Here is a 17,339-nt window from a genome sequence, read left to right as displayed (position 1 = left end):
AACAGTAATATCCTTCACAGCCAACATACACTCTCTGTTTACCCTCCCCCCCCCATCCCAGCTCTCTTTGTGAGATTTATTCTCAGGCAACTTCAACTGCAAACATCCCAGCCAGTTTGGAGTTTGTCCTCAAACCATTGGCCACAGTGTTTTATCCTGAAATGTCCTGAAAACCCCAACTGTTGGATTTCCAAATCATATCATCTTCTGAGATCCAACTGTGTTATGTTTGATTTTGTTTAAGTTACCCTCAAATCTTTTCTGTTCTTCCTGAGCTCATATTATCTTGAAAGTCTGTTTTTCTGACTGTCTTAAAGGGAACCACTGAAGGGGTGTCACATCTGGCAGTTTCATCAGCCAAATTGATTTGACAGAATGGCACAGACGGAGCACACTTGTCTTTTGTGCTGTCATCTTTTGATTGCACTGGGGTTGATTCCAAACCTGACAATAAACGGTATGATTGATGCTTTGCAGACAGGTCGTTGCATAGATGAGTGCACCATCCCTCAAATTGATGTTTAAGCTGGGGACCTACCAGTGTGTGCTCTTTCATGTAAAACATCCCAAAGCATTAAAACTTAGAGTTGGCGATTGTCTCTGGCTTCCTCTCGACTTGATTTCCATATGTCATCATATCTTCGTCCCCTAAGTGTCTTCCTTCCAATCAGGTATTTCCATGCACCAGACACTTCTGGTATGTCACCATCACTGTTCAACCCTCCTTCTTGCCTGGTGTCTCATCCCTCCCCTGCCTGTTACAGAGTTAATTCATACTACCCTGTCAATTGAATTTGTCATTATTCTTGTCACGTCCTTGTTATAACGAGAATTTATTATACAAACGATTATAGTTTACATACGAAGTATTTGCAACTTCGAAATATTGGTGAACAAAAAGCTTTGTTTACTAAATTTCACAAAATATCTTAAAATGTCACTAACAATTCCCAGATCAAGTGGCCTTAATAAATACGTCTCCTTTAAAATTGAAAACTCTGTTGTCGGGTTTATAATAATCACATAATAACTGTTAATTCAATGAATTTATTCCGTTGTGCAAGGATTTTGTGGTTGCTTATGTTGCAGTTCTGTGAAGATCGTGACATCAAGGATGGTGACATCAAGGATGGAACTGAGGGTAAGGCACCATGTCTGTCTACTTGTGTCTGTCTGTTTCATGACTTTTGCAAAAGCACATGTACCTTGACCAAAAGTGTTGGAGCAACAAGGGAATATGCAAGGCTTTTTATGGGACACTATCTCAAACACACCACTTATTCTTTCCTCTTTTCTTCACATTCTCTTCACATGTGCAACCAACTTCCACATTCTCTTCAATGTCATTCTTCTGTCCAGATTTTCAAGACAGCTGTTAACCACCATTTCAGATCATCCCAAATCCCAAATTACGATATTTTATATGTCAAAAATTCTTTTTTCCACTTTTTTCCTAATTCTTGTCAAAAATAGCAGCATCTACAAAGGCACCACTCCTTGTGCCAACTCAGATCCAATCAAATTATGTTGCAGTGCAGTAATTTGGGTTGTTGTTAAAACCTTAAACTATATTCACACAAATAATCCATAATAACTCATGTATTAATTCCCAATAATTTTGATCCGTATTCAGGTGTTTTGCGTTGACAAGATCATAAATGATATGGGCCAAGCCAGAAGCAGTAAATTTATTATTTATGTGGTAGGCAGTGCACCATCACGTGACTGCTGTGAGAATGAGAAATTGCTGCAAACAATGCTACAAACAATTTATCAATTCAAATTTCCTCATTATCTCAGGCAATCCCCCACGAAGCTTAATAGTGAGAACAAAACAAAAGTGCTGAGTGATTCACACATCATTACTTTCAGTACATCACACAGCCTTGATCAGTGAGCTCCAAAGATTGCTCGTATTATCTTGTGAAGCTGGAATGTGAATTTTCCAACTTGGTGTTAACAAGAGGAATTTCAATCCAGAATGTTTTTCTCCAAAAATACACAATCAGGACACAAAGCTAAGCTAAATGAACTTTTCTCGTGAGTAAACGTGAAATCGAACAATAATTAAGCAGGACACAGGATGAGGGCTTTTGTTTTACTTATTGAAGTTTTTCTCCTGCAGATGGAAGATTCAAAAAGATGAAGAGGTAAGTTACCCAGTCAGCATGAATATGTTATCAAAGTGGTGGTTAAACATCAACCGATTTGTTCATCCAACAGTAACTTTGTCGTTGGCACCATGTCTGTGACTGAACAGGGTTATTATCAACAGATTGTACAAGTTTGGCCCCATTTTCAAGTAATTTATTGAAGTACAAGTTGTTTGAATGTCCAACGTCACATCGATCTTCAAACAAATTCCATTTGGGATTACCTGTTGGTTGATATAAAATTGCTATTGTGCTCACCTGCCCTTGCTGGCTGGTGAATTCCAAGCACAATAAAATACATTTATTAAACTGTAACAACTACTTTGTGAAATAGGGATTAAGAACCACAAGAAATGTTAAGCATCGACTTACTTGGATAACCGATCACCTCTATTTCCCAAATGGTAACTTATTTGTTTTATTACATCAACAACTTTCTATTTACAGAACTCTGTCCAATGTGTACCAAAAGCTGCTGCGTTCCTGTTGCAGAGGTCCTCGTGGAAGCGACGAGGCAAACAGGGAGAAGATTCCATATTACCGAATGAAGTGGAAGCATAATCATAGTTTAGAATCTTTCACAGCTGGTTTTATTATTAGCCCGTCCACTGTGCAGAGGAAGAGGGCGTTTTGCTTCAAATCAAAATCATAATCTTACAGAAACATAATCATAGTTTAGAATATTTCACAGCTGGGTTTATTATTAGCCCATCCACCATGCAGAGGAAGAGGGCGTTTTGCTTGAAATCAAAATCATAATCTTACAGAAACATAATGATTGCTTAGAATATTTCACAGCTGGGTTTATTATTAGCCCATCCACCATGCAGAGGAAGAGGGCGTTTTGCTTGAAATCAAAATCATAATCTTACAGAAACATAATCATTGCTTATAATATTTCACAGCTGGGTTTATTATTGGCCCGTCCACCGTGCAGAGGAAGACGGGGTTTTGCTTAAAACCGAAATAATACTTTTACAGAAACATAATCATTACTTAGAATATTTCATAGCTGGGTTTATTATTAAATTCTACAATATCATTCATTATTATCCACAGATTAATTCATTATTATTCATAATACCGATGGAATGGGAGATAAACTCATTAACATTCTCTAATTAGGATCTTATCACACATACTGTTCTCATGCTGTGCTGTTGGGTTTTTTTGTGGCAGGTATATCGATGATTATCAATTTAAATCTACATAAATGCTACATGCTGTGTTATTACAATCATACATCCTTCAACAATATAAAAATAATGCATTGTCAAATCAATTTTTTTTATAAATGTTTCCATTGAAGATTATCAATAAAACACAAATTACTTTGAAGCTTTGTCTCAATTAATTATCATAAATTATACAATTGATCAATGAATTATCAGAGGTTACAGGAAAGTGTTTCAGTGGTGAGGCAGAGATTTGAAATTAAACGAAGATTCTGGACAAGTTTATTGTTCTTGGTTGTGCAGTTTTATGGGGTGAGAAATGTGTTCACCTCGTGATGAAGAAGTGGAATTATATTTTGTGCCGAAGTTTCAAACTGAGCCGATTGTAACTCCATCGGCACATTGAGGTAGTAATCGTGTAAGAGAGAGGATGGGGGGTGGTAAGAGAAGGGATAGTCAAGTGCTTGTCCTGAAAAATGGCAATGAGAAGAGAATTCATAATGCAGACCAATTACCATCGAGTAAGGTACATTGTGCTCTAAATGTTGTGAATACGCACCTGTCCCGTCCACCTCATCGGGTAAGCATTGCATTTTTATGGGAAATCATCATCAGAGAAGGAATCAAGAACTTCTGTTAATACTTTATTGATGAGCTATAACTGTGAACACAAATGTGATATCTTATCCAAACTGATTCGCCGTGTTGCTTCCATGAACTGTTATTGTACAATCAACCCGCCAAAATGATAAGATACTACTTGTAATGATGTACTCCTTGTAATGATCCCCCATATCTCATCCTACTACAAAGGAAAATGCATTCAAATCAATTCACAACAACAACAGGAAGCAAACAAATGATATGCTTATTGATAGCATGGGTTCCCTTCTCCCATCTGGAACAGAAAAGAGGAAAGGTTTTCCGTGGATTTTCAACAAATACTCCTCATAAAAGAAACCGTTTTTTTCAATCAAGTTTTTCTACCCTTCTTCCCACCAATGGTACACTGAATCTTGTGGTGAGGCAGTTGCTCCGAAACAACTTGCATTCTCTTCCTGGAAGGCAAATCCCACTGAGGGCAGTCTCAGTGCATTACAAAAAGGCTACAACAAGTGTGTCCACTCTCAGGAGAGCCAGAAAACAACATCTGTCCAACCTCAAGAATGAACTTTCAAACTTGTCTCCTCCTCTAAATCCCGGTGACACCTTGTTAAGTCTATATTTTGTCTATACTCCCTGTCCTTCTCTTTAAATGGCACCACAGCCGACTCCACTCGTGACAACACTGAATGCCTCAATTCTGTGTTTGCTTCCATACATTGTGTCCCTAAACCCTCACTCTCAGTACCCATCCTTCTCTGTCATACCCAACTACTCCAAGACTCTCCTCAACTCTGACTCTGCAGCTACACCGGACAGCATCAGCTCACGCATCCTAAAAACTAGCTCTGCTGCTATTGCATATCCGCTTTCTGCTCTTTTAACCCTATAACTTGCTCGAGGTAATCTATCATCTGCTTGGAAATCAGCCACATCACTGCTTTGCACAACTCAGTGGAGCACATACCTCCGTCACGCTGTACAGTTTATGTTTTGTATCCTGCTGATAAGCCTGATCTGGATCCGGACCTGCACCAAAATCAAATCAGCTTGTTGTCACCAAACCAACTCATCCACCTCGTTTTGTCTTAACTCATCCCACAACGTTTTGAAATAGCATGCTATATATCATTTTTGGTCCCATCTCTCAATGGTGAAAAATCACAAAAAAATTAGAAAATTCTCGGATCCGGATTTTCACCAAAATCGAATCAATTCCTCCTTGTCATACTCCCGACCTATCCACAAAGTTTTGTCTGAATCCATTCATCACTTTTTGAAAAATCATGTTATATATCATTGTTAGCCCTTTCACTCAATGGTGACGAATCAATTAAAAAAAATTATCGGATCCGTATGTAGATCCAGATCGTCACCACAATCGAATCAATTCTTCCATGTCACACACCCATCTTATCCACCAAGTTTTGTCCGAATCCATCTGCAACTTTTTGAGATATCATGCGATATATCATTTTTGGTGCTATCTCTCAATGGTGAAGAATCACGTACAAACTTCTTGTTTCTCGATGTGGATCCCAATTCTCACCAAAATCAAATTAACTTGTTCTTATCAGGCACCCAACCTGCCCACCAAATTTAGCCACTAGTCTGTCTGGGGATTAAGCAGGACACAAAGCCCTTAACAAAGAACTGTCTAGCCACTAGTCTGTCTGTCCCACTGTCTGTTTGTTGGCTACAGGTCACAATTTTAAACCGGTTTTCACGAAACTTCACTACATAGTCGAGTTTGTCATAAGGAAGAAGCATATTGTTTTTGAGGTCAAAAGGTCAACATATGCCAAAGGTCAACAAATTAGGTGAGATTTCTAAAATCCTCCATTTTCATCTGATTGACTTGAAATTTGAAGAGGATATATATTTCAGGTCAATGAATTCAACCAAACAATTATTTTTGATGTCAACATCGACCAAAATGTCAACATAGGCCCAAGGTCAACAACTAACGTGGTATTTTTAAAATCCTCAATTTTCATCTGATTGACTTGAAATTTGAAGAGGATATATATTTCACATCACTGAATTAAACCAGTGAATTATTTTTGAGGTCAACATAGACCAAAAGGTCAACATAGTCGCAAGATCAACAACTAAGGTGGTATTTCTAAAATCCTCAATTTTCATCCGATTGACTTGAAATTTGAAGAGGATATATATTTCAGGTCACTGAATTCAACCACCAATTATTTTGGAGGTTCACATCGGCCAAAAAGATCAACATTGGCCGAATTTCTAAAATTATCAATTTTCATCCAATTCACTTGACATTTGAAGAGGAGTTGCAGATTTGGTCATTGAATTCAACCACCAATTATTTTTGAGGTCAAATTTGTTTTATAGATTTTGCAAGTGTCGTGCTCTGCAAGATGTCTTCTTCTTTGTTTGTTTGCTTGTCTGTGTATAGGATATCTGAAAAGTTGTTGACAGATTCAGATGAAATTTTGTGGACAGGTTGGTTGTGTGACAAGGATGAACTGACTAGATTTTGGTGAAGGTCCTAATCCGGATCTGAGTACTAGAATTTTAAAGTGATTCTTCACCATTGAGAGATAGGGCCAAACAAAAATATATATATATATATATATATATATATATATATATATATATATATATATATATATATATATACAGTAGTACCTCTACTTACGAATTTAATTCGTTCTGGGAGTAGTTTCGTAACCTGAAACCTTCGTAAGTAGAGACGCCTTTTGAATGTAAATGCGCTAATCCGTTCCAAGCCCCGCAAAATTCGGACATTTTTTTTTAATAAATCATAAAAATGCATCAGAACATGAAACAAATACATGTTAAAATTAGATTACCGCACAATAAACATAAAACGAGAGGCACATAATGTAAAAAACAAAGAATAAAGGAAATAATAAAAATATTCATTTACCTTTTAACTGCTATTCTCGTTACTTTTTGGCCTCTTTGTTTGCTGGTCCTTATCAGCAGTGTTTTTTGCCTCGCGTTTCGTGAAGAATTGATCCAATGACGTCTGCTTTTGCCGGCTTTTAACAATCCGTCGGAAATGCGCGAGGCAGACATCGTCATAGTGCGCGATAGCCCGACTTGTGAACACTTTTCCGGGTGATTCTTTTCAACAAATTCCGAGACTTCATGGAATTTTCCTAAAATGTCTTTGATTTGGGCTGATGGAATAATGGCTGCCTCCTCCTCCTCCTCCTCCTCGTCCTCTTTGAACTCCTCCTGCACCGCGGTGTGTTGCATCACCTCCAATTCCTGCAGCTCCTTCGTCGAAAGCTCCTCGTTGTGCTCCTGAATCAGCTCGTTAATGTCCTCGTCATCCACCTCAAGACCCATGCCCTTTCCCAGCGAAATAATTTCGCCATGGCGAAGAACAGAGTGAAGTCCAGTCCTCCTTTTAAACTTCTCGAACCACCCACGCGATGCCTTAAACTCCTGGTGTAGTCCTTGCGCCGAATTTCCCTCGCCTGTATCCTCCTTCACGAGGTCAGTGAAGATGGCGGTTGCCTTTGCGCAAATTATGGCCTCTGTCACTGTGTCACCAGCGATCTCTTTCTCCTTTATCCACACGAGTAACAACCTCTCCATCTCATCGTTCACTGCCGACCTCCTCTTGGAAATGACAGAGAGGCCTTTGGAAGGAGCCGTAGCTTTTAGGGCTTCCTTTTGTTTTATTATCGTGCCGATCGTAGATATATTACGGCCATATTCTTTTGCGAAATCAATCAAACGCATCCCCTTTTCATACCTTTCTATTATCTCTTGCTTTGTTTGTATGGCCAGAAAAACTCTCTTCTTCTTCTTTTCTCCTTGTCCACTTTTCTTCATTGCTTTCTTGGGGTCCATTGTGAATAAAAGTTACTGTAATCCACACGCGTACTGTACTGTAACACTGTTCGAGCACTTCGTAGCGGGACCATAGACTGTATACAGTATAACTATATTTACAGAGCGGGACGGGGACACGAAGAGCATGCTGGGATACACGCATACGCAAAGGGTTGCCAGGCAGATTTTAGGCGATAGCCAATGGCAGAGCAGCTACAAGTTTGTTTACGTTCGGGAAACTCTGGGAGCAGTGAAAAGCAGCGCGTACTGTACTGTATTTTTGACTTCGTATCCTGAAACGCCTTCGTAATTAGAGGCAATATTTTCCCGTTCAGGCGCTTCGTAACCTGAAACATTCGTATGTGGAGACATTCGTAAGTAGAGGTACCACTGTATATATATATATATATATATATATATATATATATATATATATATATATATATATATATATATATATATATATATATATATATATATATATATATATATATATACGATATCTCAAAAAGTTGTGGATGGATTCGGATGAAACTTGGTGGACAGGTTGGGGGTGTTCACGGACAAATTGATTCAATTTTGGTAAGATCTGAATCCGGATCTGGATATGAGAATTATTTATTTTTAAAGTGAATCTTCATCATTGAGATATAGGGCCAAAAACGATATATAGCATGATATCTCAAACATGCATTGGGCCCGATATGTTCTCGTGGATCAGGCATTGCGTGATGGAGATATGCTCTCCACCAAGTGCCCTTGCAGTTTGTTTGTTTCCACTTTTATGCCGGCCCAAGTCCCCTTGACTTTAATCTGCTGAACCCTGACCTTTTTTCTCATATCAGAATGAGCCATTCGCATCCAACGTGCTCCCTGACCACTGACCCTTCTCTTGATGCATGCACCTCTGACTCACTCCCATCATATAACAACCCTCACCCCTTTCCCCTCAACTGATTTTGCTCTGCTCTGAATGGTTAACACCCAAAATGTCAGTTTCTCCTTGAGTCTCATCGCATCACACATTTTTTCTTGATTTTTGTCAATGAAGCAGAATCCCCAAAGGCACCAATCCTTCAGCCAACTCAGATCCAATCAAATCAAATGATTCAGGTCGTAGTTTGGGATGGTATTTTGATCAATGTTCTGCGAATTATTTTCATTGTAACTTCTATTATTTGCTTATTTATTAGGATGAGGACCAAGATATGGTTTGGTGGAGCACTTCGTCTTGGCTCCTCCATATTCAAACTTTAATCTCAGTTTTTTCTTGATTTTTGTCAATCGAAGTAGAATCACCGAAGGCACCACTTCTTGAGCCAACTCAGATCCCATCAAATGACACAGGTTAGTTTGTAGTTCGAGTTGTTGTTGGAACCTTAAGCTATGGTCACACATACACCGTCGTAATGATACTGTATTAATTTGCAATAATTTTGATCTGTGTTCAGGTTTTGGTGAAAATATCAAAACTGATATGTGCCAAGTGGTAAGCAGTGAACCTATCGATAATCTACACTATAATAGTCTGTGTGTGTCGCCATTTTTCTGAGAGATGGTTGAACAGATCTTCGTCAAACTTCTGGAGGTTCATCAGTGAGTGTCTGTGAGTGTTTTTGGTTTAAAAAAAAAAAAAACGAAGAAAGTCGAAAATTTGGAAGATAAAAGTTCGTTATTTTTAGTTTTTTTTTCTAGTCGCTGTATCGTGCCGAAGCCTTTTTGATTAATGACAGTTAGATTCAAGTACACACATATAAATAAATACAAAACAATCACGAGACATTTAATTACAAATAAACCTCTAACGGAAGCATAGTGAGTGGTACATCTTCTTTTTCCTGAACGGCACCATATTTAGAGATCGGGGTCAAACATAACTCAGAAACATCAACAGGACATTCACGAGCATCTATTCGAAGAATAACATCTAATTCCACTTCTAAGGTAACACTTTTACAATACCTCTTCACCAATAATCTACAGGGTGTTTACAAAGTCCCGTAACCCCCTCCACAGAACCTGATAAATTAATACAATGAACACACAAATGGTATAAAGGTAAACTATGAATAAACCAGACTTATTGTCATAAAAAAAACAAAATATTAACATTAACATGAACATATGTATATATCTTCTTCTTCTTCTTTCGGCTGCTCCCGTTAGGGGTTGCCACAAAGGATCATCCGTATGATTTGGCACGTTTTACACCGGATGCCCTTCCTGACGCAACCCTGGTCGCCTCTTACGACACAGGGATATGCTACACCTATTTTAACCGGGGTATACACCGGCCCAGTATACTGGTACTCATTTCGCCGACCTCGGAAGGATGACAGGCTGAGTCAACCCCCTGGTGTATTAATTCAGTGGCCCAACTGGGCTTGAACTCAGGACCTTTTGGATCCCAAGCCACTGCCCTAACCACTGCACCAACACCAGGCCAACACCATGTGTGTATATATATATATATATATATATATATATATATATATATATATATATATATATATATATATATATATATATATATATATATATATATATATATATATATATATATATATATATATATATATATATATATATATATATATATATATATATTAACATGAATGAATCCTACCGAGATAGACAATGATTTGGGGAGGGGGGGAGGAGTGGTGGTATAACATGAGTTTGTGACCACCCTATCAGGTCCAGTACATTTCTCTATGTGCGAAGTTGATTTTACGATCTCTTACTTTCAAGTCTCATGATCACTTGACAGTTGCAATTCCATGGGTTTCCTCAAATCTCACGGGATTGTGAGTTGGACAGGTGACCGTGACGTGCAATTTTAAAATCTCTCTGTGGTGCCTAAGCCTTTGTCGCTCTGTGAAAGGTAATATTAAATTATTATCCTTGACCCCATTCCTCAGTGGGTGTAGAGAAGTGTTTTTGGCCCCCACAAAAAATATACCGGGCAATGCCGTGTATCCCTGCAAGTAATAAATGTCAGTGTGTCAGTCAGTCAGTCAGTCAGTCAGTGTGTAATAATATTTGGCAATAATATCATCGATTCCCTCTGCTGCCCCTGTAGTGAGCGGGTGTACCAGTAATATAAAACAAAACACCGAACCACTGTCTACCTGCTTTAGTCTGAGGGGCTAAGGTAAGGTCCTTTTGTACCAATTCCTCTCATGGATTAGTCGAAACAGAAATGCTTGGCCGACCAGAAATATTAATTTGGTGTCCCCATTTTGACCTTTGACCAATCATGGAATTTAGAGAAAAGCACCAAATGATAGTCTGTCCACTTCATTTTCTATCAGAACCGTGGTGAGGCATTGTTTTGCTGATTCTTAGCTTAATTGCACCCCAATTATCTTAAATACAGAGGTATGATAGGCCAAAAAATGTAATTTGTTTACTGATTTGACCTTTGACCTCCATATAGTCGATAAAATGATTTTCATCCAAAAATTTCCCCATCCCTATTGGGGCTGTTTGAGAGCACCCATGTGAAAATCCTCATCTCCATCGACTCAAATGCAAGGGAATAGCAAAACTCGTGCTTTTGCTGTTTCATCTTAGACCCCTTAAAATTGGAACTGGGGTCCGAATAGAAAACGTACAAAATGTATCTGGGTGTATCAGACCAGGACACTGCAATTCATATTTTGAAAAGAATTGGCTCAGAAATGAAGGATTGGGGTGCAATTGTATTTGTTGGAAAGTAAGAAACAAGAAAAGCAACAAATCTCCCCCTCCCTGTCGAGAGTAAACAACTATATAATGACAGTTCAATTCATGCCTTTCCTCAGCTTTTGCGTCGTGTGGAATGATGCAGTGAGTCTTTGGGTGATGACTGTTTCATAAGTTTCCTTTCTGCTTCAGGTTCTTGAAGCGTTCTTTCAATTCGGTAATGACTGCTGAGGTTTTGTGGTCTGCACCATCAAATCTTTCCTTCTCTTGAACCTGCCTTGAAGCTGAAGTGATGTTGTACTCAATTTCTCCAGCATGGAAATTCTGACATTTAGGCAAGATGGGTGTTATTGTAGTGAGTTGTGCTGGAGGTAGTGGTGGTGGAGCAGGCATAGGAATTTGAGCAGGAGGTCCAGGGAGGCCGCAGATGTTATGAATGGTATCGTGGTCAGGAAGAGGAACTCGGGAATTATTCCTGTGCGGTCGCGACGGCAGATGCTCAAACCTGTTGCAGGCTCTTCGTGTAATGAGCGGTTTACCAAGAACCCTTTGCAGGCATCGGATGTAGCGTGGTGTTCGATCCTTGGGCCTCGTGAGTATGATGAGGCGAACTGGCGCAACGCGTTTTGAGCACTTGTTCCAACAAAAGGTTAGCGAGGATATCAAAAGTGCAAGGAGAATGAGGAAGACCGGAAGTGCACCCATGACGCCTAGTGTACGCATTGGGTTGTTGTGAACGTTCTTCATGAAATCTGCTTCAGACCTTTCTTGAGATATCTGGAAAATAAGGTACCATGCACACACAGACACCAGGTATAACTTGAAGCATGATAAGCATCTACGTGTTGAGCTGTGCCTATAAATTTGGAAGTTTGCAAAAGGAATTTTAATCTCCTCCATTCAACATTGCTTCTCAATTACAGGAAGTGTAAGTCTGTTAGGGAAGATACACAATGAGTTAGGGCAAGGGGCATTGGGATGTAGAAACACAATGCTGCACCCCCTTGACTACTGCAATCGGTATGTGGCACAACCCTCCTCCATTTGGTGAAGAATTTTGGAAGGGGGTGGACCCCGGCACACAGTCCTGATAATCAAACGTTGACAGCCCCCCGCATGAACACGGGAGCGCTTGATGCTGCGCCAATAAGAGACTGTAGAAATTGCTGCAATCAAGGCCACCAGACCAGCTATGATTCCCATGAAAATGGTCACCAGAGTCCAGGACTCTTGCTTGAGACTCATCACGAAGGTGTTTATGTGGGTCTTCTGAAAGACAGCACAGGAAATTTGAAGCAACATATTTGAGACAACATTTAATGAGACATTAGTAATGATAACTGATCTATCGTATGGCTAAGTCTCCACAAGAGCCACATAGCTTGCATAGGTTGTACTATTCTGCTGATGATCTGAGTCAGCACCTCCCTGTGTAGACTATTTTGGTTTTCATGACTTTCCTCAAAAATGAGATTGAACCTTATTCTGGTATTGTTAAACTATTTTCTCTTATGGAATCAGTTCTTGGACTTTTGAAATGCTGTCTGGAAAATTAGTTTCTGTTTCACTGGGAAGGAAATTAAGTTGATTTTCACCTCAAGTGCAAAATTATGAGCTCGCTCTTCCACTTTACCCCAAACACCAATTCACTGGGCAAGCATTCCAGGATGTGGGAATCTCACCTTTTCGATGACTTTGTTGAAGGTGATCAGCATTGTGCAGGTGAAGGCTCGCAATCCACAGTCATGTGCACGTACCAGCTGTGTCCAGTTGCATCGCTGGTTGTGAACAAAGTTCTGCAAGGTCTTGTGGTTGCACACCTGAGGCTGCAGGTGCAGTTGACCCGTGAAGTTGTTTAGCTCAAACACGTTGAGAGGCTCGACCTTGACAAGTGATTGCTGTACCACATTGTTGGGCCATGACATCTCTTCATCATTTGCCTGGGTAACACCAGTTAAAATAAAACGTCATAAATGAAAAGCACGATACAAGTGCCATTCCAGTTAATGCATTTGATCTATAATATAACAGAAGCACTCAATTTTTACAAATAAAATCATGGGCAATATGTGATTGCATTTGTAGAAATCTGGGAACTATAGATGTACAATACTGTACTTTGTCAGATTTTCCAGATGGAATACCTCAATGTGAAATGGGACATCCTTGGTCATTACATTCCGGAGTACACGGCCTGGGAAGGTCGTTGGATGGTCTTTCATGGTGGTTGCTGTGATTAGGACTTTGGCAAAGCTGAACAAGCCTCCACCGTCCATGGCCCGGATAAAGAAGTGGTATTCGGGACTGATCTCTGCATCCAACTTTGTCCACGGCTGTGTAAACAGCGTTCCTTTGCTTGGGTGTATGAGGAAGCTGTTTATGGACATCGCAATTCCAGAGAGAGAGAGAGAGAGAGAGAGAGAGAGAGAGAGAGAGAGAGAGAGAGAGAGAGAGAGAGAGAGAGAGAGAGAGAGAGAGAGATAGACAGATAGATAGAGGTGGACACTAAACTGCATGAGATGGCGCATATAGCATTAGAGCCCAACAAAGTCACAATAGTTTAACAATGTTACGTACAAGTATGATCATGGTACTGTGCTTGATTGCATTAAACTACTTTTTTAAACATACTTATGGAAAGGACCTCACTCCATAGTTTTTAGCTCGCCTGTTCAAAGAACAGAGTTATAGCGATACCCCCGGCGTGAGCGTCAGCATCAGCATGAAAATGTTAAAGTTTTTGGTGCAAGTTATGTAAAAGCTTGCCATTTATTTAATATGTGTACTCGGATGCTGATATTTGGCATGGAGGTTCCTTTGGGGTACATTATTGATGTAGTGAAGTTGAAATTAAAAAATAATTTCAAATGTTTGAAATTGTTGACCTGTTTTGAACTTAACTTTTTTGTAGCACATCAATGTTAAACTTTTTGGTGCAAGTTATTTAGAAGCTTGCCATTCATATAATACGTGTACTAGGATGCTGATATTTGGCATGGAGGTTCCTTTGGCGTATACTATTGGTGTGGTGAAGTTGAAATTAACAAATTATTTTAAAAAATTTTAATTTCAACTTAAGATGGTGTCAAAACCACCCAATGCTCACCTGTTTATTCTAGACGCTTGCCATTCATTTAGTATGTGCACTCGGGATGCAATGAAGTCCAAATGAAATAAATTTTGTTGGTGCACCTTTTTCAGAGACTCAATATTTGTGAAGTCAAAACACTACATATTACTTTTTCTTTTAGATGTATTTCTCATGGCAAGGAAAGTAGATAATGTATTATTGCATAATGTTGATAAATACCATTGCACATGCCATGTTATAATTGTGATGCCATCATAATTACAAATAATAATGTATTATTGCATAATGTTTATAAATACCATTGCACATGCACTGTTATAATTGTGATGCCATCATAATTACAAATAATAATGTATTATTGCATAATGTTGATAAATACCATTGCACATGCACTTTTATAATTGTGATGCCATCATAATTACAAATAATAATGTATCATTGCATAATGTTGATAAATACCATTGCACATGTACTGTATTATTGTGATGCCATCATAATTAAAAAAATAAAAATGATACTGCATGGTAGTTCGACTTATTCATTAATAATGCTGCCACTGTAATATGATATGCTCTCGAGATGTCACTTTCCATTTTCAGCATTGTATTAATTATATTTTTGCATCCTTCTCGTTTCCTTTCTAATGTTTTTATCTACCACACTATTTTTACCGATTACAATATACAAATACATACATTGCTTTAAAATTATTTGGATCAGACTTCACTGCAATGCTTTATAAAAAATATTATTAGACAAGTCTTTTAAAAACGATAAATGTATAAACAGGCGAGCATTGGGTGGCTTTGCACCGACTCTCTGGTTATGTGTTGTTTCAAGAAAATCATGGAGAAGATAAAAGGCTGTTATTTTACGGAGTTCACAAAACTGGTTGCAGTTGGGAAAGTCCATATTAAACCAAGGAGTTGGTGTCCAAGCCACCCAATGCTCGCCTGTTTATACATTTATCGTTTTTAAAAGACTAGTCCAATAATTTTTTTTTATAAAGCATTGCAGTGAAGTCAGATCCAAATAATTTTAAAGTAATATATGTATTTGTATATTGTAATCAGTAAAAAACATAGTGTGGTAGATAAAAACATGAGGAAGGAAATAACTTGCACCAAAAACTTTAACATTTTCACACTCACGCTGACGCTCACGCCGGGGGTATCGCTATAGCTCTCTGTTATTTGAACAGGCGAGCTAAAAATGAAGGCACCAGCAAACAGGATAGCTTTCGAACAGTTAAGGTTCATGTCTGATGTTTTGACCACTCTTATAAGCTAAGGGTTGCATATTGTGAGCAATTTGATGTACGAGCGAAGATCCCGTCCTTACAGATTGGTTAATTCCCACACAATTACAGATGGGTCAATTCTCTGAGAATTGGTGTGTATTAATGTGGCTTGTAACTGTGAGTGGTGCTATGCTATATACATACAGGATATCTCAATAAAATGTTTTTGATCTGGATGATAAGAGAGCTATTTGTCTGTGTGTCTGCGTGTGTGTGTGACCATTTTTCTCAGATGGCTGAACGGATCTTCGTAAACCTTTCAGAGGTTCATCAGTGAGTGCCTGGAAGTGTTTTGGGGGGGGGGGGGGGGATGAAAAAGTTGAAAAAAAAAGTTCGATTTTTTTTTGGTTAGGAGGGATTTTTTTTTTTTTTTTTCATCGCTCTATAGTGCCGAAGCCTTTGTAGCTATGTGAAAGGTAATATGAAATAATCCCCACCACATTCCTTAGTGGGTGTAGGGAAGTGTTTTAAGCACCCACCAAAAAATTGAAAAAACATAAAATTGATTTCTTCAAAATGCCAACAGGATGAGAACATCACCGGACAATGTCGGGTACCCGTGCTCATTCTGCATATAGTAATTATAATATATTGTCGTTCTTCACTGCCTTATGGGTAACAGCTTACTGATGATGTGCAATAATTACATCACACGCTAACGCCATCTGTTACGTATTAGTAACACTCAACATCGCCCCTTTCTCTCCCTGCTATTTTCGTGGTTTTATTGACTATTAAATAGAAAACAAATATTTAAGTGAAAACACAGGCAGACAGAAAGGGTGAAAATATAACCTTCGTCCACCTTTGGTGGTGGTGACGATAATTATCGTATGATTGATTGATTGTGTATGGAGTATATAATTTGCTTTTCTAATTACCCCACGCTTCTTTAATGGCGAGGATATTGTAATCCGCTTTGTATGTTTGTCTGTCATGCTATCTGCTATATCTCATAAATAGTTGTGCAGAAATTCACCAAACTTGGTCATTATGATCACCACGTGGCAATATGGTGAGAGAGCAGTGTCGTTGTTGGCCTCACTTCTTTGGCCCTGGGTGGGGTCAAAAGGTCAAATACCGACAAATGTAATTACGAGCACATTATAAATCGTTTTTTGATGAAACTTTGTACATGCAATCAACATTTGGGGAATCATGTAATATGAAACAATTTTTTGGATTTGATCTCTGGTTCATGCACCAGGGCTGTGGGGACTTGAAGTCATTGGGGCCAAAACAGATTTTTTTTTTCCACTCAAAATTTGATATTGGGTAATTACCGATGGAACTTTTTAGGGTTAGCATGAGGGTTTTGCAGGAAGCGTGGGGATTTGCTATTTTGCGCCATCGACTTCGCTCTAGTTTGCTTTGTTTATATACCGCCAGTACAATTTGCGTTGTGTTTGCTCTTTAAGATTTTGCAAACTTGTCTCATGTCTTTTGCCTCAATCTTAATGTTCATGAACAAAAAGTTTATATCCAAGATG

General features: G+C 38.8%; 2 protein-coding genes across 18 annotated transcripts in view; one reads left to right on the top strand and one right to left on the bottom strand.

Moving 5' to 3' along the window:
• The window catches only part of LOC147027062 (uncharacterized), a 514,850-nt gene that overhangs the window by 224,450 nt on the left and 273,061 nt on the right, over positions 1–17,339 (top strand). For 3 of the 5 annotated variants that reach the window (XM_085883212.1, XM_085883216.1, XM_085883213.1), the window contains 3 exons: positions 1,090–1,141; positions 2,126–2,150; positions 2,601–3,491. The exons of the other annotated variants lie outside the window; for them this stretch is intronic. In XM_085883212.1, coding sequence (XP_085739338.1) covers positions 1,090–1,141; positions 2,126–2,150; positions 2,601–2,805 — 282 coding nt within the window. In that variant the 3' untranslated portion in view covers positions 2,806–3,491. Of the gene's footprint in view, positions 1–1,089; positions 1,142–2,125; positions 2,151–2,600; positions 3,492–17,339 lie in introns of those variants that run through there. 5 annotated transcript variants of the gene reach the window in all.
• Positions 2,920–17,339, bottom strand: part of LOC147027067 (cadherin-related family member 1-like) — a 38,407-nt gene continuing 23,987 nt past the window's right edge. For 11 of the 13 annotated variants that reach the window (XM_085883206.1, XM_085883197.1, XM_085883195.1 and 8 more), the window contains 3 exons: positions 13,603–13,831; positions 13,141–13,398; positions 11,456–12,235 (listed from right to left, as the gene is read on the bottom strand). In XM_085883206.1, the coding sequence (XP_085739332.1) occupies positions 11,627–12,235; positions 13,141–13,398; positions 13,603–13,831 (1,096 nt within the window). In that variant the 3' untranslated portion in view covers positions 11,456–11,626. Of the gene's footprint in view, positions 3,798–11,455; positions 12,728–13,140; positions 13,399–13,602; positions 13,832–17,339 lie in introns of those variants that run through there. The other 2 variants (XM_085883210.1, XM_085883209.1) reach the window with 2 other exon arrangements.

This window comes from Eptatretus burgeri, chromosome 5, assembly GCF_056783735.1.
Source record: "Eptatretus burgeri isolate ZD-2024b chromosome 5, Ebu_testis_v1, whole genome shotgun sequence".
In the NCBI taxonomy this organism is placed as follows: Eukaryota; Metazoa; Chordata; class Myxini; order Myxiniformes; family Myxinidae; genus Eptatretus; species Eptatretus burgeri.
This window is presented reverse-complemented; position numbering and strand designations above follow the sequence as displayed.